This window comes from Coturnix japonica, chromosome 1, assembly GCF_054131305.1.
Source record: "Coturnix japonica strain WE chromosome 1, WE-NBRP24, whole genome shotgun sequence".
Classification (NCBI taxonomy): domain Eukaryota; kingdom Metazoa; phylum Chordata; class Aves; order Galliformes; family Phasianidae; genus Coturnix; species Coturnix japonica.
In genome coordinates this window covers 108,611,799-108,634,053 of record NC_140663.1, presented here as the reverse complement: position 1 = coordinate 108,634,053, position 22,255 = coordinate 108,611,799, and the positions used below count along the sequence as shown (strand labels likewise).

Sequence of the window (22,255 nt, the reverse complement as noted above, 5' to 3'; positions counted from 1 at the left end):
TGCCCGTGCAGTATTGTTGCACTATAATTAAAGACTATGCTTCAGTGCCTCACACTACCAGCTAATGTGTAGAATGTATTTGGTGACAAAGAGTTCAGCTGCATTGCATTGTCTGCAGTGTGTCACTCTTGTTTTCAGGTGACACCTGTGTAAATTAAACTGCCTCATAAACAAGAGGAGAAGCAGCACAAGGAGTCAGAGTCGAAGGCTTTCTGACTGGGGTCTTTGTATTCTTTTGTGGGTTTTTATGTTTATGCACAATCTCTTCCTCAAAGTAAGTAGTTTGTGTGAGCTACAAAAGAGTAGCTGTAGCAGGAAAACAGTCTGAAGTGCAGCCTTAGAAAGGAAAGTGCCTGGAGAAGGTTACTTTGAAATATGAAATATTACCTCTTTTTGGGGAGCAAAGCTGCTGCTTTCCGGGGCAGCCTTTCAAATCATGAGTTTACTGATAGTGGCTATGCTGAGATTTGGAATCCTTAAATACACAGATCGTTATGAAAAATGGCACACTTCTACTGCTCCTACCAAACTGTTTCGTTGTTTTTCTTTTGGTTTTTCATGTTGCTTCTGGTTGTGCTTAGTGAGTTTCAGATGCACAGCTCAGCTCTCGCTGTGAGCAAGCCAGGGCAGAGCAGTGTGTTCATGGGAATCTCACACGCTTCCCTGGATGCACTGAGGTCTCCCAATGGGTGGAGCATCAACAGGTGAACAGAAGGCACTAACAGCATTTAGGAGTTTTTAATGAGAACTGCTATAGAACAGTAATAGCTGGAAAGGCATGACTTTTCTTTCTGTTTTTTTCTTTCTTTCTGCTGCAGTAAAACAACACGATTCATCATGCATTTCAAAATATGTTTCATTCCTATACATCACTTTGCTTGCAGAGGATGGTTAAGCTCAAGGTAGCTGAAGGCTGGAGACACAAACCACTTTCCATTATAGCTGGCTGAACTACTTCCACTTAATTTCAGTGACCATCAGATTAGATCATAGATTAACTGACCTTTAGGAAGCTAAAGGATTTCTGGCTAACAGTGTAGTCCCACAGCTATTACTCATAATCTCATGGCTAAAAGCAAAAATTAGATAGCAAAAACGCTTACACTGGACACATTTCAGGCAAGGCCCCTCTGCTAGTATAAATCATTAATGAAGTTTCCCTGGTTTGTAGTAGCTGAGGATTTTTAACTTTCCATCAGCACTGTGAATTGAGGGGGCTCCCCAGACATGGTCTGACCTCTGCTGCAGGACAACATGATGTCTTCCCCAGCTCTGTCTCCTGCTTCCTGCTGTTGCTCACTGTGCTACCTCTGCAGCATTGGCATCATGTCTAACCCAAATTCCCCTTTTGCAGCTCAGCTGCCCTTATTCATCCACAGCATCTGGAAAACAATGTATTTTCTTTTTCTTGGCATATTTGGGAACACTTTCAGTTGTGCAGTCCTCTTCTGTTCCATCCCATTTCTCTCGGGTGGTTCTTCCTGGCCTTGCAGCAAACTCATTGCTCTTGGCTGCTCCACATCTTCTGTGGAGTGCAGTGCCTGGAGCTGGGCGCAGGATTCAGGCTGAGGCTTTCAGCACCAAGCAGAGTGGGAGGATTATTTCACACATCTCACATATGGCACTCCTGTTCATATATCCCCACATGACATTCATTTTTTGCAGCAGTCTGAAGTGGTTGGCGTTCGGTTTGTGGCACGCGGTAATTCACCAACCATCCATGCTGTTTTCTACCGTGTTTGCACAAACGATTGTTCCAACATGAGGTTTACCCTCGTCCTTGCTGAATGATCGATTTATGTCATGCCACTGCTCCTGTTTACTAAGTTCCCCCTGATGCCATTGCTGCTATTCCAAAATATGTTCACTGAAGCTGGTCGGCAACGTTTTGCAGTTACACATTCTCATATTTTCAGGAATTCCTTTCAGAATAGCTCAAGTCGTTCGCCCAGTCATAAGTTTGTGCTAATCATTTAGACAATATGGCTGCAGAACCCTCAGTTCGGTGCGCTCTGTAATGCTCATTTTTACCCGTCATGTTTCCCTTAGTGTCCCTCAGCACCAGCCATTTCCAAGAACAAGCGATCTGCAGGGAAGGGTGCCAGCCTCTGTGTGTGTTCGTCCTTAGCTCCTGCACCACTGGGACAATTACAAGCACTGAAATTAGCACAGCTAAGCAAGCTGTACTCCCAAGCTCAGACACTGTGAGCAGACAGGGACATCTTTTGCTTTCCCCACCTGTTAAATACAACATACTACTTCAAATCTCCTGTGCTTTGGATGTAATCACCTTCAGTGCACTGTCTCCTAATTTATTTTCCTCTTTAATTAAGGCGGGTTACAATAGCACAGCTCATGAAAGAAACCTCCTGAGTTGCGGTAACACAGTCACCAATGCATGGCTATACCCAAGGCCCAATGCCTGTACCGGATTCCTGCTGCAAGGAGGCCAGCAAGCTGAACTCTGCCTTCAGCCTCCCTCTTCTCCAGGGAAGGCTTATCAGGTCCAGTGGAGGTCTTCTCATCAGCTTGGCAGGCTCCCACCATTCATCTGGCTGTATTTAGAGTTAGCGTATGCCTTGCCAGTTCCATGAAGCTGTCACCACCCGCACTTAGCATAGTCATGTAAGGGCAGAGGTACTCACGTGCCTGGTTCACATGGAGTACTTGTCCACTTTTGACCCTAAGAATTATATACCAAAAAAATCAAATTCTTCCTAATTCAGACAAATTTAAAGTAGTTGAGTTGTTGTGCCAGCTGAGAACCAGAAACAAAATTCTGATTTCCTGCTGCCCGTTCCACTGAAATCTACAGATGTTTGGTCTGGCACGGATGCTAATGCATTCATTGCAGGTTTCCCTTACGCATTAAATGTTGTTTAATAACTGCCAATCTTATAAAAATACCGGTTTCCTCAAAAAAGAAAAAAAAAAAGTGCCACAAAACAAGGCACTGAACAAGCAGCAGTGATGGCTGAGTGAGATTCTGGCCTGAGTTTCTCACCTCCTGCAGGTGCAGCACAACACTAGACATGGGGACTCAGAAGCAAACTATAACTGTGCATTGCTCTCTGTCCTTAAGGGGATGCCCACAGGAGAGGGATGCAGCTTTTCCCAGCCCCCGGCTGGGCAGCAGGGCTCAGTTCCGTAGAGTGGTTGGTGGTGCCAGGCGCTGCCAAAAACAGGAAAGACACAGGGCTGGCTCCACACGCTTATATTTAGCCTCAGGACTGAGGTAAAACTGGCATGGGAAACACAGCTAGCAGTTAGGAGAGCAGCTTGAGTTTGAAGCTTGCTGTAAACTGAAGGGGAACAAGCCTGGTGCCAAAGCTAGCGCAACAGGGATGGGCTTCTGCTCTTACTGTATCCCTCACTCTGTGCTCCTGTGTCATGGTGCCCACGGCAGCACTTGCAGTGTGGTCACAGCTTCTGGATGCTGGGTTGTAGGGAGCACAGGGGCAGGACTGTGAGCTGGGAGCTCTGCACCAGGGCCGTGGGGATGCTGGAGGCTGGACAGCAAAGGTCAAAGGGAGAGAAGGATCAGAGCAGCCAGTATGCAGCCCCTGGGGAACGCGAGTGTTGCAGACCTGGGCCAGCAGGGCTCAGGGTCTCTATCAGCTTGCAAGGTACCAGCCTCACTAGGGAATTGTGACATATGCCAGATTTGTAAGCCTTAAAACCATTCATTATCTCCCCTATCAAGCACCCATGCGTTTGCTATATTCACTAAAACCAAAGTGTCAGTTTTGGTTACATATAAAGATTTACAGAGAGAAAGAAACATCTCCCAAAGTGCCCTTCAGTCCACACGTAAAGGTAACAGACACACAGATGTTTGACTTTGTATAACATTTTTCCACCATTTTCTCTGCTGTTAGCTAATAAAAATGTGAAGCGTACTGAGCCTCTCTTGTCTTTATTACCCACACTGTGCTCTCTCACTTCTCTTGCCAACCTGACCCTCCATCCCTGCCTGCTGGAGGAAATGTGCTGTTCTCAGCTGGGACATCACCCTCTGCTGACATCAGACATGACCTTCATCCCATTTTCCTCTCCCTCATCTCAGTTGCATTTTGGGGCAGCCCCCTGAGGCAGATCTTGCCCATCTTCTCGTTCCAGGTGCAGCACTCTTCCCTTATCCCAGCACTGCTCTTAGGGTGTTTTGTTCTTCCCCAGTTTCCTTTGTCATTTTCTCCTCAGCCATAGCTGTACCCACTGCTCCAGCCCTTTTCTCAGTGTTCCTCAGTAGCATCCTTAGCTCCCAAACAGTTTCCCACCGTACCCTGCAGTAAGATTGCTGCTGCTTCAGTTTTCCCAGTGATTTCCACTGTTCATCCCTTGCATATTTTGCTCTGCCAAAGGCTCCAGGAACACCCTGGAAGCACACTGTTGTTGTTTTTTTTGTCACTCCATCTGCTCAGCCTTCCCAATTCAATCCTGCTCTGCTCAGTTACGTTCCTAATCAGTTGTTGTATTTTTTTGTTCCTTGCCTATCTGAGCAGCCAGGCATCTTCTGCAGTCCCTCAGCCATCTCCTGGAGGGGAGGGCCCCCAGTGCAGCCCTTCTCCCTTGGCCTACTACATTAATCTCACCTAAGCCATGGCTTTCAACCTACAGGCAGGCAGAAGATCCACCTCCTTCACCTGCTAGCCCCTCTCACTCATCCTGACAGATCTATTGCCTTAGATCCATTGAGGAACCTGAACACCAACAAGCCGCTGAGGCATGGAAAGGAAACAGGTTTAAAATACACACAGTGGCAGTGTTTTAGACACTGTCATGCCAACTCTTTCTTGAGCAGTGCAAGAAATGCGTGTAAAGCCTGTCAGATGTGATGGCAGCATGGCCAGTATGTACCCATGTTCCCTTTACACCACCACAGATACCACTGAAGCCTTCAAATGTTTATGGGCTCCTTGGCTTCAGAAGCATATCAGTGACTCAGGAAATACAGTGCTTTATTGAGAAGAGGAGCTTTGAAGAGGAGCTATGGTGCCCCATCCCTGGAGGTGCTCAAGGCCAGGTTGGATGGGGCCCTGGGCAGCCTGAGCAGGTGGGGGGCAGCCCTGCCCACAGCAGGGGTTGGAGCTGGGTGGGCTTTTGAGGTTCCTTCCAACCTAAGCCCTTCCATGATTCTCTGATACTTTGCTTTTTACTAGACTCATGCTCCATGGAGACCTGGGGAAAGTCATCAGGAGTTGATGCAACTTTTCATTTTAGGTCCCTGTCATATTTAGTGCCTTTCATAAATGGCATTTCCCAAACAGGAGGTGGCTGCCAGGTGCATATGGCAGGGGGCTGTGGTTTTCAGGCAGTGAGACCTCTGCATTTTGGAGGAGGACACTGGTGGAGATGGATTATGTTAAGTTACTGGAATAAGTATACGTGAGTTGTTTTGGTTTCAGCTTTCTCACCAGAAAAGGCAGCTTGAAGTGTGGTGAACTAATCCATATTCCACTGGGCCATGATCCACAAGGAGAAACCTCTTAGAAGCAAATGATATTCTGGCTTGTGGGCTTAAAAATTCAAAAGAGATGTGAAAGTTGATTTTGCCCCAGATACACTCACTGTACCTTGCTCTGCCATCACTAACTGTCAGGCACAGTGTGTCACTTAGCTATTCTGCTGCGTGGTAAGTGTTAACCTTTCTCAGATGATTGCAGGTAGCTTTCATTTACCTTTAACTAATTGGCTTTTTTACACAATGTGCATAAAATCTGTCGAAAGCTTACTTCAGAAGGAAAATCCGTTTGCAGTTATCTAAGCATGTCAGATACAAGACAAGCCCAGTGATACTTATCTGTATATCTGACAATCCCTTTGACCAGCAAGGCTTGAGTTCCATGCATTGCGGTGAAGCTTGTTGGCCACCCCTGTCATTTCTTTGCCACCCTGGTGCTAGATTTCCCCATCCTAAGTGGCCACTCTACTCTCCCTATGCTCCTCCCAGCCAGCCTAAGCACTTCTGGCTTGCTTCATTTCCATCAGGTTAGCTCTGCAGAGGGTTCAGACAGGGGGTAGACGATCGTGCCGCACAGATGCAAATATTCTAACAGCTAAAATCATCCTCAACTCCTTCCGTGGCGCTGAGTGAAATATGACTTTTAACTTTTGCCAGGTCTTCTCCAAAAACAGAGGAAAGTAAGTCACACATCTAAACAGACTTGACAGTCTGCTATTTTAACACCAAAACAAGCCTTTAAACCATTCTTAAGTGGAATGAAATATTCCCTGTATAACTAAAAGTAAATTTTGAACCATTATTTGTTTTTCTTATCTTTCTCAAAATAAAAAAGCCGATCAGGTTTTCTCTCAAATGTATTCCTGTTTTTAAAATGTGCTTATCTAACATTGTTGCTACCACTGTAACAACAAAAACTCAAATATTACACTCCTTCAGTCCCAAAAACAATGTTCCAAATAAAACACAGCACTTTCCCAAATGCCAAATCAGTCTTTGTAACTCGTACTGAAATAACTGGCACAATTCAAGATTAACCACACAGTTGCTGGGTTACTCATATATCATCATATGAGTGCAGCTCTGAAAGTAGCGCCTCCTACTTTGTGGTGTCAGCCCATGATGTCAGAAGCAGGTGATGGTGGTATGGCAGTAGCGGTCGAACCATCCCAGCAATATATTCCATTACATTTCGTTCCACGCAACAGATGAATTCCTCCATGAAGAAAAAAAATGGCACCTACTGACATTCACTGACACTTACTGAATGCTTCTGGAGACTTAACAGCGGATGTGAGCGCAGTGAGGGATGGATGTGCATTTCAACAGTAGTGACAGTGACAGTGAATCACATCCACTGGTGCTGATTATTCTGAGAGCAGCATGCAGGCTCTTGTTCATTGCTAGTGAAAATGCAGAGCTGTTGAAAAACAGTCTTTTGTAGATGAGGTTTTGCTCTATCAAATAGTGTTATTTTGCTCTTTGTTGCTGTTGTAGCTCCCATGTAAATAAATAAAAGACATTACTTTTGGAGCAACCTATGTAATAAGTGGTTTGATTTGAGAGAGTTGAGTTGAATTTGTTTTGGTTTAAAACATATTTTGAAAGTGCACTATTAAATGAGAAGATGGCTTTTTATAATGTACAGCTTTCATATCCACCGCAAATTAGAAGTGACAAATGATGTTACTGTCATTGCTAATTAGCGGTCACAGTAAGATGAGGACTGTGAGTACTGAGGCATTGTTTAGTTCTAGTTATTTAAAATACTTCTGCTTTTTGCTTCTCTTCTCCCAGCTGATAGAAAAAAATACAGGAATAACTGCATCTGTCTCATGTGTGTGTGAGTGATTTCAAAGCAAAGGAATTGTGTCTAGAATGACTTTAGTTTCAATGGTATCATATAGATCATACTATTAAAATTAGCTTGTGCTTTGCATTGGCTTCTGAGACATCTGCCCACTGTTGATTGTTTGCTGTGAGGAAAGATGGTGTTGGGGAGTTTATAACTGGGACACATCCTGTACCCCAGCATCACTGGTCCTGAGTATTTACAGCAAGACAGAAAGCGTGAGGGTTCTCCTTTCCATCAGCATATCCTCTGTGCAAATGTGCGCTCAGAATGATTCGGAAAGGGTGAACCCTGACCAAGACAGACAAAAGCAGAGAGTGCTAATCCTGTGCTGCATTCTCAAAAATTATCTTTAGAAACAGAGGGAAGATAGATGAGATATTAAATCAGACATTCAGAAAGCTGAGATCAGAACTATGCCAGGCAGCGGATCTGTGTGGGTGTTAGGAGCAAGCGAGCCCCTTTTGCACTGTGCTTGGAGGCTCTGCGCAAGACCCGAACAAGACAGAAACCTTGTGCTGGACTGCAAGACACACACTGCTTTCCTGCCTACGCACTGAGCAATCTGAGCGCAGGCTGAACAGCCCAGAGAGTCTTTCTGCAAGATCTAAACCTAAAAATAACGCTGTGGTCTCCTAGCATAAAGCACAGAGCACCAGCTGATGATTTCTTCTCTGCGTGCAGCAGCTCGTGCTGCGTGGTGTGCAGGGACGCTTGCTCCGCATTGCTGCGCTCCTGTGGGCACAGCCACCCACAGCTGTGAAACACAGCAGATACTTACAGCTTAGTATTAAACATCTCTCTTAGTTTCCTGCCAAGTAAATAGAGCACAAAGCACAATGACAGTCTCTCAGGAGACCGTGGTAGGTTTTTTGTCTGGTGTGAATCCACCAAGGTGTTCATGTGTTGTGGTCCTGGCAGCAAGCTGAGGACCACAGGGGCTTACACAGGCCTTTCTGTCTGGGATGGATCTAAAGGAGCCTGGGGAGATCAACCCCAGCAACTGAGAGGGAATACCTGTATGCAGATGTAAAGCAGCCCCAGAGCCTGACCTGCTGCTATTGTGCCTTAGTGCCCAGCAGACCGACATAAATAATCTCAGGAAGTATGCTTCTCTTTGGGGGAAAATCCCAATAAAGTCGTTAACATCTGCAGGCATAGTGAACCTCATTAATATATATGTAAAATGTACTGTTATCCAGTTATGATGCAGGGTAAGGAAGGCATTGTGATCTGTACAGCATATATATATACCAATACCACCTATCTTGTTTTTCTCTTGTGCATTTTCCTTAATCCAGTTACCATTCCTGCAGATACATTTACTTGACCTTTGAGCCTGTGGTTGGAGTTGTGAAGAAATGTCAGGCAATGCTTGTGTGCCTGGCACTTCACTCATGTTGGACAGAAGAACACATTCAAGATGGTAGCTGCCTAAAGTCAGTGATCTACAGGCATTACTCAGCACTCAAGTGAATTGCCAGAAACAGCCAGATAAGCATAGAACCAGCAAGTTAGACTTGTAGGGCATTGGAAGGAGGGCTGTAAAGATGGTGATGGGTCCTGAGGACAAGATGTATTAGAAGCAGCTGAGGCCCCTGTGTTTGCTCAGCACAGAGCAGAGGAGCTGATGGAGGCCTGATGGCGGCTGCAGCTCCTCACAGGGAGCGGAGGGGCAGCGCTGAGCTCTGCTCTGTGTGACAGCGACAGGGCCCGAGGGAACGGCATGGAGCTGTGCCACGGGAGGGGCAGCTGGGGGTCAGGGAAAGGGGCTGCACCACAGGGCGGTGGGCATGGAACGGGATGCACAGGGCTGTGGGCACGGCCCCCAGTGCTGGAGTTCAAGGAGCGTCCGGACAGCGCTCTCAGACATAGGGTTTGGTTTGGGTGGTGCTGTGTGGAGCCAGGGGTTGGACTCTGTGATCCTTGTGGGTTCCTTCCAGCTCAGGATATTCTGTGACTCTGTGATGCTTTTTTGCTCAGCAGAACTGCTTGGGACAGGAAAGTCTGCATGCTTTGGGATATCCAACTGTGCAATGTCTGCCATCCACACCACAAAGCTGCAGTGTTACAGCACAATTTATGGTCCACCAACTTCATCTAGAATGCTCCTTATGTGTTGCAAGAGTGTACTGATGGCGATTTAGCTGTTCAGGTCAATCCACACCACTAAATTGTGATAAACCTGGGGAGCCCTGTCGTTAGAACCAAGTTAGACTTGGTTCTAATTCTGTTTGCATGCAAAAGGATCTGGATTTGCTCTATTATGTCATTATTTTAGTGTAAATAAGGGTCTGAAGCTGGATGTTTGCTTCAGCTGGATGCAAATTCTCTTGCTCTGTCTGCTTATTCAGCGGCACTGTGAAGCTGAGGTGTGTTCTGTATTAATACCACGCCTGCTGGGAGCAGGTCACCTGTATCCTCAGCAACTGGTCAGTTACAACTCCTGTGGCAAAGGGAAACAGGATTAGTGTTTTCACTTGGCTTTTCATAAGACGAGTGCTGATGAGCTCACTGATCTATCTGGAAAAAGTAAGTCAGCAGAGGGAAATTGTCTCAGTCTCTTTGTTGACATTACTGTGGAAAGCAATCACATAGCTGAGCGATGTACATTGTTATTTTTAATACTGTCAGCTAGGAAAATTCATTGCACCTTCATTATATCATATGTTATTACAGATATCGTTTTGGAAAGGGCAATTCCTGCAATATGATGCTGATCTCCCACACACTTATTTTGCACAAGTGCAGTTCCTGAGAGCTTGCCTGTGCTGGCAGCAAGATGGGATGTGAATTTATAGCATCCTAGCTATTCTATGTTAATTCACCCAGTGTTTGTCTCCGTGGATGATATTTCACTCCACTTTGAATGTGAATTAAGTTGTTCTTCCAGATTTCCACAAAGAACACTGGTGCAAGATAGGCAGTGCTCTGTAAGTTTGCACACTTCCTCACTGCACACTAAATTCCTCTTGCAGACAATCATTCACGTTCACTGGGATGATTTCTGACTTGCATTAACCTAAGTGAAACTGCATTGCTATAGCTGAACCGATAGTGTTGCAAGAGTAGAGTCATTACAATACAGGCAAAAGCCTTAAATCAAAATCCCGACGTAAGCCTAGTGACATCCATGCTTCCACGTCAGGCTTTGCTGGTCCAGTTCACAAGGACACCTCTACGCATCATGCCATGACTCATTCCCATTTTCAGCCCATCGTTCATGCCACTGGTGTCAGGAAAACAACTTGGATTAAAAAGTAACTCTCCAAAAATGTAGTGAATGCTTCTAATCCCAGTCATCCCATTAGTCTGGTGCAGAGAGCAGCTCTAGGAGCAGGAGCCTTGGTAAGAGCAGGCAAGCAGCAGGCTCAGGTAGGAGAGGAGGAGCATGACAAGGGATGAGATGGACCTCTCTCCCCAGCTTTGCTGCCAGAGCCGCCTGCTGCCTTGGGAGCTCTTTGTGCTTGTACTGGGGCTTTGTGAGCTGGAATGCTGGCGGTCAGTGGGCATCATCCATGCTAGTGCAACATTCACCATGGCTGAGGCAGAGATCAGTGGGCATTAAGCTTTGTGTGCAGCTGCCCTAAAGTGAGATGAATGAAATTAATTGCCCGTAAGACGCTGCCTTCCAAAGGAAGTGCAAAGAATGCAACTTCACGGCCTTAAGGGAGATTTTATTCAGAGTGCTTTTACTTGAGTATAAAACACAGGCACACAACCCTGATCATGAAGGAGGCTAATGAAACTTTTTATGGCATTTTCAGACTAATCATAAAAGCACTCCATTTAAACTAGGAATCACTTTTTATTACTGATATTGTTATTAGTTTATAAAATTACAAAATAGCCCATGCTAAATTTAAGGTCCTCCAAAATAGTAGATAACTGTGGCTATGCTTTGTGGTCTTCCTTGTCGACAAGTCATAATTTCTGTCCTTAGTTGTCCAAGACGTGTGGTAGGGGCATCTGCTACAATGCAAAGTAGTAGAAAAAGACAGCAAGAACCAAAAGGTTTTGATCCCTATTTCCTCCAATACCTTTCTCATATTCCTATAACATTTTCCTTTGCCCATTCAGAATCTGTTTTCCATAAAGTAATCCAGTCCTTCCTTGTACTCTGTGTTCTCAGCACATAGTTGTACAGCCTGACTGTAGGGCACGACCAGTGAATCATAATAGCAAATGTCAACAGCAAAAGATCTCCAGTAGCCCATTAGCTGTTTGAGTTCATATTTGTTATTTACTGAGTGACGGTGAATAATGAACAAATTGCTGCAAATCATTACAGATTTGTGGCTAAGTCGCTAGTAAAAAGGGAAAATCGGTTAAAGTAATTACATAATTTATTTGCAATGGAAAAATTGCCTTGTTCTCATTAATATTATATAAGTTAGACATAGCACTAGCAAGAGAATAAAATCAGTTAGGGATGAAAAAAAAAAAAAAGAAAAAGAAAAGAAACTAAAATCAGAGGAGAGTGAAAGAAATTCTCACAAAATGCTTCTGTGAGCCAATCATCAGCTCTAATCTGTGTTACTGAGACCTGATCAAGCATCAGACAGTGCTGGCGATAGTCACTGCAGGTTTTGCCTGTAGTCAGTAGTTAGACGAGCACATTAAGTTAGCTACATCCCATTATAGCTCAGCCGTCCTAATTTGTGTATGAGTTCAGGTTTCATCTTTTACTCGTAGCATGTGGGGTCGGGACAGTATGCCAGACTGCTAGCCATCCAGGCAGGCCTTCCTAGAGGTTAATCAGAATTCTATAGCTGTTGTACAAATGGGCACAGGAGTCCGAGAGTGTACAGTCGAAGGAAAATGACAATTCCCAGCACACAGATTGAGTAGTGAGGGGCCGAGCCTAAAATAGAATGGTATCTAACTATTTTTCCATTGGCTTTGCAAAGCACATGAGGGGATGCCTCTTCATGTGTTTGCTTGAACTGTCCTCCAAATCAATTGCCATTTTAGGATAGTCTCAAGGACCGCGCAGAAGTGAGTGATGTCCTGAAAGTGTTTTTATGTTTCCTCTTTAAAGAAAATACAGGGCATCAGGAGTTAGTCTTATCAGACATTATGCAAAATCTTATGACAGATAAAAAGTCCTGCTCAGCTTCATATCTAATTAGCTCTAATATTTTTTTTCATTGCAAAGTCAAAGGCTGTCCGAATTAATGTAGCTATCTGAATATTTTTAGTCAGGAGCCTATTAATGCTGAAATGTTGTTTTGCAAAAACGTGCTATAACTAAAGCTCATGATGGAAGTAATTTGTAATATTCAATGACCTCATTTTATACTGTTTTGCTCACTGGAAGCTAATGCATACGATGCCATGTGAAATTTTCAGAGAAGCCTGTCTGCAGGACTTATGGGAGCCATAAATGGATTAAACCTCTCACTCCCTGCTTTGGCAAGTGATCAGTTACATTTAAATAAAGGTCAGTCTGTCTTTACAAAGAACACACTGGAAGCAAGCTTAATAGCTTTCCCTACTGAGCCTAGAACATAACTATTTGAAGCATAATTAACAGCGGGGTGCCAGTCACTGATTGTGCTTTTTGCTTTATTTTACGTCTGGGGAGTTCCAGTATTTCCCATTAGTTTTAAGAGAGGGCACGGTGCTAGTTATCAAATTGACAGTCTTGACCTGGCATCTGAAAGCAGCTGTAAAACATTGCTTAGGGCAATTAAGATGAAGGCCAAATGCCATACCAAGACCAGGACTGTAATATTGCTGCAAATTGGACAGTCGTGTTCCATGCCATGATTCCAAACAACACTGTAGGTATGGTATCTGCTAGATGTGAGAGTGTGGACTTGCTTACTCTCATACCAGGTGTTAGTGATAAGGAAGTAAACCAGATGTCCTATTTCCTCCTTTTTAAAGGTACTGACCAGAAAAGGTCAATTCACTTTGTAAAGTGAATTAAATATTTAGCCCAGTTAAGTGTAAACACAGTATGTCCTGGATCCGGAGAGTATCCCATTTGTTTTGGGTTTCTTGACTGATATTTGTAGCCTTTGTGTCAAAAGTGATAACTGTCTACATGTGAAGAGAATATGGCCAACAGAACTATTTTGGTAGCCTGCAGACAAGTCCAAAGTTCTAATGGAGATCTGTGAATTACCCTGACCTGCTGGACTGGAGCACCAACTTGAGCAGTCTAGTGACTGCACTTCTTTGTCGTCGGTGTCTAATTCTGCTCTGATCATTTCATCTAATGCTACCAGAAAATGGGTAAGAACAAAGTGCTGGGTACTGGCTTGTGAGAATTTCTGGAGACAGGACAAGAGCAGACTGGAAAGGTAAAGAAAGGACAGGGAAGAAAAGAAAAGAAAAAATAAAATAAAATAAAATAAAATAACAAGGAGGAAAAAATGGTGAATAGGGTAAGATTCAGTGGAAAGGATCTGTTATAATATGGCATGAGTATTAAAGTCTTACACTTCAGTTAATGCTGTATTTGTTCCATTCACCTGTATGTAAAACCAGCTTTCTTCGCATCTACTCTCATCTGATTCCTGCTTGATGATGACTGCACTCCTAACTCGGGTCTACTATGAGTGAGTAGAGGTCAGTAGCCCCAGACTACATCTTTGTTATCAGTCATAGGAACCAGAAGAGAAGGATGGTCAACCAGAGATTAAAATAAAACCATCCACTTATCTCAGTTTCTCTGCACTTTGGAGTTACCCACAGGATTTTAGTTCTGCTGGTTGTTATTTCTTTTCATGAACACTATGTCCATTTTAAGAGTTAATTAATTAATTACAAAATGTAGGAATTGCCAGGGGAAAAAGAGCTGCATTTGGTTTCACAAATCCTTAGACATGCTAACGTAAGAAAACTAATGCCTTAAGCAGTTTCATGTCAGTTCTACATTTCTTCCTCTCTAAAAGTTATTTGTGCTTTTCTTTTTTTGTTCCATTTCTAGGATTTCTTTTTCCTGATGGAAAATCTGTATAGGAAGCGGAGAATTCAGTGACTGATTTACTTGACAATATGCAGCTTATATGAAGGTTTCGTTTTTTGCAGTCATTCTACAAAGCAGCCAACTAATGCTCTGCTTCCAGCACTGGCACTTCAAGGTCATATTCCTTTGTTTCCACCACAGGTCAGATTCCATCACCAAGAAAAACTAATTTCAAAGCATCTTCTATCACAGGCACTCCAAAATATTGAAATGGAACAGCCAGCTAGAGAAAATACTTTTTTCTTTAACCCATCAACCATGCATCAGCGAAGCAGAACTCTCCTCCAGCTCTGGCAGTAAGGTTTGCTAGTCAGGTAGCAAACATGCTTCAGTGGCTTAGAGCTTCGTAATATTTTCTCTCTTCTGCAGGATACTTACCTCAAGAATTGTTAACATCCACATGCCTCTCCTTGGAGCCTTTTAGTATGTCCATGTTACCTTTTTCCACGTGTTTATTTGGGTACTTTAAATACTTGCTTTGTTCTCTATTGTAGGTCATGGGTTATATGGGACTTTTGAAATGTTGTCCTCCTGGAGAAAAACTAGAGAAGACCAACATGTTAAAGAGAGGACTGCAGCCGTATTTGCAGACTCCATGCTCTCGTTTTCCCTCACCACTGCCATGTACCTGGTCACTTTTGGAATAGGTGCCAGTCCCTTCACTAACATTGAAGCAGCCAGGATTTTCTGCTGCAATTCCTGTATTGCAATTTTCTTCAACTACCTCTATGTACTCTCCTTTTATGGTTCCAGCCTGGTGTTTACTGGCTACATAGAAAACAACTACCAGCATAGTATCTTCTGTAGAAAGGTACCAAAGCCAGAGGTATTGCAAGAGAAGCCTGCATGGTATAGGTTTCTTCTGACAGCCAGATTCAGTGAGGACACAACGGATTCAGAGGAAACGAACACTTACGAGAGTCATCTTTTGGTGTGGTTCCTTAAACGCTATTATTGTGACTGGATAACAAACACTTACGTCAAGCCTTTTGTAGTTCTCTTTTACCTTGTTTATATTTCCTTTGCCTTAATGGGCTACCTGCAGGTCAGCGAAGGGTCAGACCTGAGCAACATCGTAGCGACCGCCACACGGACCATTGAGTATACAACTGCCCAGCAGAAGTATTTCAGTAACTATAGCCCGGTGATTGGGTTCTACATCTACGAGTCGATAGAGTACTGGAACACCAGTGTCCAGGAGGACGTGCTGGAGTATACCAAGGGCTTTGTGAGGATATCTTGGTTTGAGAGCTACTTAAATTACCTTAGGAAACTCAACATATCTACTGGATTGCCCAAGAAAAATTTCACTGATATGTTGAGGAACTCCTTCTTGAAAGCTCCTCAGTTTGCCCATTTTTCAGAGGATATCATCTTTTCCAAGAAATACAACAATGAAGTTGATGTCGTGGCCTCCAGAATGTTCCTGGTGGCCAAGACAATGGAAACTAAGAGGGAAGAACTTTATGACCTCCTGGAAACCCTGAGGAAGCTTTCGCTCACCTCCAAGGTGAAATTCATCGTTTTCAATCCATCGTTTGTGTACATGGATCGTTATGCCTCTTCAGTGGGAGCCCCCTTACAAAACTCCTGCATCAGTGCTTTATTTCTGCTCTTCTTCTCTGCATTCCTGGTGGCAGACTCTCTGATCAATGTATGGCTCACTCTAACTGTTGCCTCGGTTGAGTTTGGAGTTATAGGTTTTATGACCTTGTGGAAAGTGGAACTAGATTGTATTTCTGTGTTGTGCTTGATTTACGGAATTAATTATACAATTGACAACTGTGCTCCACTGTTATCAACCTTTGTCCTGGGCAAAGAGTTCACAAGAACTAAATGGGTGAAAAATGCCCTGGAAGTGCATGGGGTAGCTATTTTGCAGAGCTACCTCTGCTATATTGTTGGTCTGATTCCTCTTGCAGCTGTGCCTTCAAATCTGACCCGTACACTGTTCAGGTGCTTGTTTTTAATAGCATTAGTCACCTTCTTTCACTGCTTTGCCATTTTACCTGTGATATTGACTTTTCTGCCACCGTCCAAGAAGAAGAGGAAAGAGAAGAAGAATCCTGAAAACCGTGAGGAAATAGAGTGTGTTGAAATGGTGGATATGGATAGCACTCGAGTGGTTGACCAAATTACAACAGTCTAACTTGTTTGTTTGTTGCTTTTTTACAATAGGTCTTACTGAGGAAAAAAATAATAATAAACCAGTACTGAGTCAGTATCTGGGGAGAGAAAGGGGTTTGGAGGTTTCTCCTCCCCCCCTCTAAGCTAAATCCAGGAATATTCAAAACGATGGGAGAGATTTCAAAAGAAAATAAAAGAGCCAGGGGATTGCACCTTGATCAGCTCCTATAAGAGGTATTACGAGAGAAAAGTGCAAAGAGGGGATGAATTTCAGACACATGAAGTAAAATCCAGTGAGAGAGGTTGGGTTCGTAAGCAGCCTTCTGCAATGCCTGCGCTGCAGATACTGCAATTATTGTTGCTAAAGCCCATCAGATTGAAAGGTCAGCTGTCAAGGATGAAGTAGCACTAAGTATTCGCTGGATGTAAAGGCTTTACAAACTTTCTGCAAAGCAATAACTCAAGTCAGTGAGTCCACTCTTATAGGTCTCAGCCATCATGTTTAATTTTTCTTTGCTCCCCTAATCTAAACATTTATGCAAGACTGTATAACAGATAGCAAACTGTACTGGGAAAGAAGGCAGTACACGGCAACCAAACACTTTCCAAACACTTATATGCTATAAATCACTTTATCTTTTTTTTTTTTTTTCTAAAAATATCCTTATTTTAAAATGTAAATCATCCTGCGTAACATTTTTAATCATGGTTTTATAGCTGTTTCTTTTTCTTATAAAAGCAAAACAACAAAAAAAAAGAACAAAAAAAAGAAGAAAAAAGAAAAAAAGAACAGAAAATCCCAGTGACTCTGTCACTGCAGAAACCATATCATTCTATTTTATAAATGTCTCGCTACTAGCTAAACACGTAACCTGCTTTACCAACTGTAACCTTGTTAGCACTCTACTAACACGTGCAAGTGGATCTAGCAGCAGACAGAAGACGGTGTACTGGATATTTCAGCACCCAAATCCATGATGCAAACCTCATGTACTAAGACGTCGTCAAGAAAGTGAATGTTAGGGCTCTTTTGGTGAGAGCCTATTTCAGGCCATTCACTAGTAATGCACACTAAGAGGATTAGTGGGTAGTTTTATGTAATGCGTAATTTAATCCCTCCATCTTCCTGGAGTACCAGTAAAGCAATAGACCTGACAGCTATGGGCTCTTCCAAGAGACAGCAGACCCTGAGAGTTGTACATAGCGAATTGAAGTTTAATTGTAGCAAGTTGAACAACATCCCCAGAGAGCCCATATCAAAGTGGCCTATTGGAAGCATTGCATCCGAGAGAAAAAAAATTTAAAAAAAAAAAAAAAAAAAGAAGAAGAAAAAAAAACCTTAAAAAGATTATGTTACTGAGTCTTTTTGGAGCTGTGAGTTCTAAATTCCTTTAGCATCTCTGATGCAGAGTAATACATAAAACAAAGCATTTTTTCCCACCCTGCACCCCTCCACCCCTCAGAACTACATAATTATTACTCAACGGTTTGTTACTGGGTTGGGATACATGAGCCAATTCTCTGGGTTTTGCTGGGAGTGCTCCAGCTATAAATGGCCTGCAAAAAAACCGTCTGCAGGAAGCTGGCATGCGTGTCAGGCAATCTCATGACTGTACAGACCCGAGAATACTGGACAAGTTTTCAGCAGCTAGCATGGTTCTTGCCAGTGCCTGGAGGTTGTTGGGTCCTGCAGGAACCCTGGGGCTCAGCTGCAGGGCACCAGCATTGCAGACTTAGCACAGATCTGGCCGCAGCCTGGAGGTGCTGCTTTGTGTGAAGCAGCTCTACAGCGTCAAGTCCCAGCCACCCCCGCAGCCCTGTGCGAAATGCACTAAGGCCACCTTGTGAATGTTAAATTTCAAGTGAACAGATACTTCTAGAGCTTCCTCCCTCGCAGATGAGCAGATATTTTGCCCTCCCTGAAGCAAGCTGTTGCGTTCTGAGTAGCAAAACAAGTTGGCAGTGCAGCTGGCAGCATTTGCCTTCCCCTGCATAACTCCTCTCTGACCAGAAGGAAAGGAAACGGTGTCCAGGAATGCACAGGCTCTTTGCTTGAACGAGCACCATTTGCTGCAGTAGCAGATGGGAAGCAGTAACAACTTCAGCCTTGGCAGAAGTCAGACAGGCAGACAACTCAGAGACTGTCAAATGAATGTGAGGTGAGGGGAAGGTCTTTTTCCCCTCCTTAGACTCAGGTGTGGGGCTATGTTTTCCACACAGAAATCATTCCTCCCATGTACTTCCACTGTAAAATTTCTGTGGCCGTCATTATGTCATTTCAATTACAATTTCCCTATGTTCTGACTGTTCATCAGACAACTGCAGTGGCTTTTAAAATTCAGATGGCATTAACTCAGTTGAGAGCTACAGAGGAATTGCAAACCATTTCTGACAGCAGCCATCTACTGGCTTGTGGGACTCCTGGAAATAAGAGACATGTGAAAGAGTTAGTTTGTACATGGTAGAGAGGAATACATGGCAAACACCCATTTGACACCTCTGCTACCCCTCGTGCTATCACTTGCAAACACGGGATGCAAGGATGGCTTCCATAAGCCTCTCACATCTAATTGAAATACATAGATAGGAGAGTCTTTAAAGAGATATCCAATGACAAGCTTACACTTTCACAGTTATCATTAAATCTCAGCATGCGAGGCATTCAGAGTTTTTCAAGGAAAGTGACAAAACCCGTGATAAAATTGCCTTTCTGTCTTCAGATCTGTTGGGGAAAATATATGGAGGCAGTGCTATGGCAAAGTACCACAGTACATGCTTGGGCGTCCACAGAGTGACAGTCAGGAAGACCACATCTTTGCCCCGAGAGAGAGCTAACGATAATGAAATTGTTTCTGAGGGATATTTGCCCAATCCACTCTAAAAGTCAGTTTAAAGTCAGATTCCTCCCCCACCAGGTCTTCTCAGCACCATGTTACCCACCAGTTATTTGTGCTGGCTGCCCACAAGTGGGATGGGGAAGAGGATCCATGTCCCTCTCAGCACAGAGAAGTCCATGTCAGGTGAGAAGCAGTTTCTGAATCCTCACTGCCCCCTGGAATCCCAAAACAGAGACAAAAACAACTTCTGTATCTGTCTCACCATGTTTCACCTCAAGCTGACCTTCCATTCCCCACTTGTAGGCTTGGTGATCTAAAGTCATGAAAGTGCTTAGGGTGTTCTTGGCCAAAGTCTATGAGATTCTCGCCTGAATCCTGATGTTTCTGAGAGACACCAAATAGTCCTTCTCTACAGGAAGCCCAAATACCTCAACATGAACCCGAAACAGCACGTTCTCAAGGTCTCAGACTATGCTAACCCAGTTTGACTTTCCTTCCCGTAGGCTTTTTCCTCTGGAGCAATTATCTCCACCAAAGTCAATTGGTGTTTGCCACATCCATTGATATAGGTGCAGGTATTGTGCTCTGTTCTCGGTCCAAAGCACTCCAAATGGCAAACTGTGTGTCAGCTTTTACCCTCACTGGTGAGCCTCCATTTGGAAGACTACCTAGGTTTAAGCAGTTTTTGTCACCCTCCTAAGAAGCTTTCTACCCCAGGTATCACTGTGGTTTTGTTTACAATAGAGATGACCCAATTTTTGTATAAATTCAGTGAGTAACGGTATTTATAATACACTGCCAGGCACTGGCTAAAATTTAACAGCAACCATTTTGAGCACAGCAAAAGAGGATATATAGGACTGTGGCTCACTGAGAGCGTTTATCTTCTACAAACATTAACATTTCCGTACAGTAAGGTATGGTGTACAAGTATATTTTTACTACAGGGTAAACATGGGGGAAAAGAAGCAACTTAAGTGCATATGTCCACTGAGACCACTCCAATTTTCTTCTGAGATATTTTCTAATGTTGGCTTAGTACAAGCCCATTTTCAACTTACAAGTTCCCTAACTGGAATAAAAAAACTGAAGAGAGAAAGGTTGGTATAGCTGGAATAATTTCACCATAAAAATTAAGTGATGAAGCCAGAATTTTCTGCCCAAAGCTTTAAGTGAAATTGTTCCACTTAGATTAAAATTGGAGCTGTGAAGGCTGAGAAAAACCTGCCTAGCAAAGAAAAGGAACTTCTTTTCCAAAGGCAAGCAAATGCATTTAGCTTGGACAACTGCATGAACCCGGAGGGAAAACAACACCAGAGTGGCTTGAGGTTGCACTGTGCCATGTGAGGATTCGTATCTGCTCTCAGAAGCTTTCTGAGCCAGCACTGCATTCAGGTAACATGTGTACTGTAAATTGAAAGGTGTACTTTTAAAGGCTTTTCTCTGGGCTAGCTGTCCGCCAGCAAGCCACCAAATCCCACCGCAGCCAACACCTCCTTTATTTTTATTAACCGAAGAAACAAGAGAGAGCAGCAGCACAAGTGAGAAAATTCAGGAGGGGGAGAAAGAAATAGTGATTTCTCTCTTAAACAGGGAGTATGTCAGAAAGAGCTCTTTAGCATGTGATTTTGATTTCAACTTTGAAAAGCAAATGAGTGGTTTTTTTCCCTGCTGCTTAGCTTTGGAAATAGAGCATTCTTAGAGATCTGGGAAAAGGGAGCAGGGTGGAGGAGCTGCCTTTAGGTTTGCTGTGCAGCTGGGGCTACTGCAATTACCCAGGCAGGGACAGGAGCTGTGGGCAGGATGGGAGCACAGGAAGGAAAGAGGACACGCATGGGGTCAGAGCCAGAGTATGGGCACTGAGTGCATGTCACAGCCCTGCCCTGCACTGCACACAGTGTGCATGCAGCCCAGAGCTTGTGTGCAGAGCAAGCTCCTGGAGTGCTTGACACCTCTACAGCACTTGTCTGTTCTCTGTATCTAGAAGACCCTGAACAGAAAGGGTTACCCAGAGCCTTTTTCTCCCCTGCAAACTTGGATATTAAAACCCCAACTCGTACGAACCAAGTTGTACAATTTGAGCCACATACATAGGGGCAAAGTATATCTTCTTGCATCTCCAGTGAGAAGGAGATGCGTGTAGGCAGCATTCTCCTCTCACAGCTCACCATCACCACAGGGCACCTTGGAGCCCCAGGGCAGACACAGAGGAAACCTTACTCCCTTTCCGCCTATCCCCAGTCTTCTTAGAGAACTAGGAGATTTAGTTCCAAATTTTGGCAGAGATGGGCATCTGTGAATCTCATCCTCTGCCAGGAAAACTCAAGAGAAAAATCTGGGGGTTCTTCTTTTTTAAGATATGGCAAAGGCTTGGACCCAGGAGGGGATCTGGAGTGTGTTCCTGCCCAGTATGCACAGATTGGGGCATGGGGGTGTTGTTTCTGCAGAGGTGGCTCCTAGGCAGCTCCTTGCCTGGGGGATAGCAGCTCAGCATCTCCTGGGGGCAGCCACTGGTATTCTGCAGGTCATCACTATTTCAGTTCTTGGTGGGGGGGGGAGAAAAATAAAGAAAAAAAAAAGGAAAGTCAGTCAGTATAAATAATTCTAGGTTATTTAAGCTCCAAGAAGTCTTAATCTGTGTGTCACATAAATGGCTTGCAAGATGTCAGGGGTTTTCATTTGGGCTTTTTTAACCTATTTTTACTATTTTTGTATTAATTTAGGGAAGAAAAAAAAAATTGTATAATGAATCTCAATGTACAGCATAAGCCTAAAATAAAATGGCTGTCTCTCTCTTTGCTTCCTGTGCTCCCCAAGTGCTGCAGAAGCCCATGCCATTGCCCTGCCAGCACAGCAATTTGCCTGTCCTCTCCAAGCAGCCAGGCAGCATCCTCTCCAGCTGCCACCAGAGAGGGATGCTGGAGCAGTTTGGGGCACCTGCTCTCTGCTCACACAAGAATTAGTCTTATCACAAGTTGGCGGTGGTGGGACTTCTCACC

General features: G+C 43.9%; 1 protein-coding gene across 4 annotated transcripts in view; it reads left to right on the top strand.

The window, feature by feature from the left end:
- PTCHD1 (patched domain containing 1) overlaps nt 1-22,049 on the top strand; it is a 34,633-nt gene extending 12,584 nt beyond the window's left edge. For 2 of the 4 annotated variants that reach the window (XM_015885468.3, XM_085530965.1), the window contains one exon: nt 14,787-22,049. In XM_015885468.3, coding sequence (XP_015740954.1) covers nt 14,787-16,441 — 1,655 coding nt within the window. In that variant the 3' untranslated portion in view covers nt 16,442-22,049. Of the gene's footprint in view, nt 1-2,049; nt 3,900-14,786 lie in introns of those variants that run through there. The other 2 variants (XM_085530959.1, XM_085530970.1) reach the window with 2 other exon arrangements.
- Nucleotides 22,050-22,255: the final 206 nt, after the last annotated feature.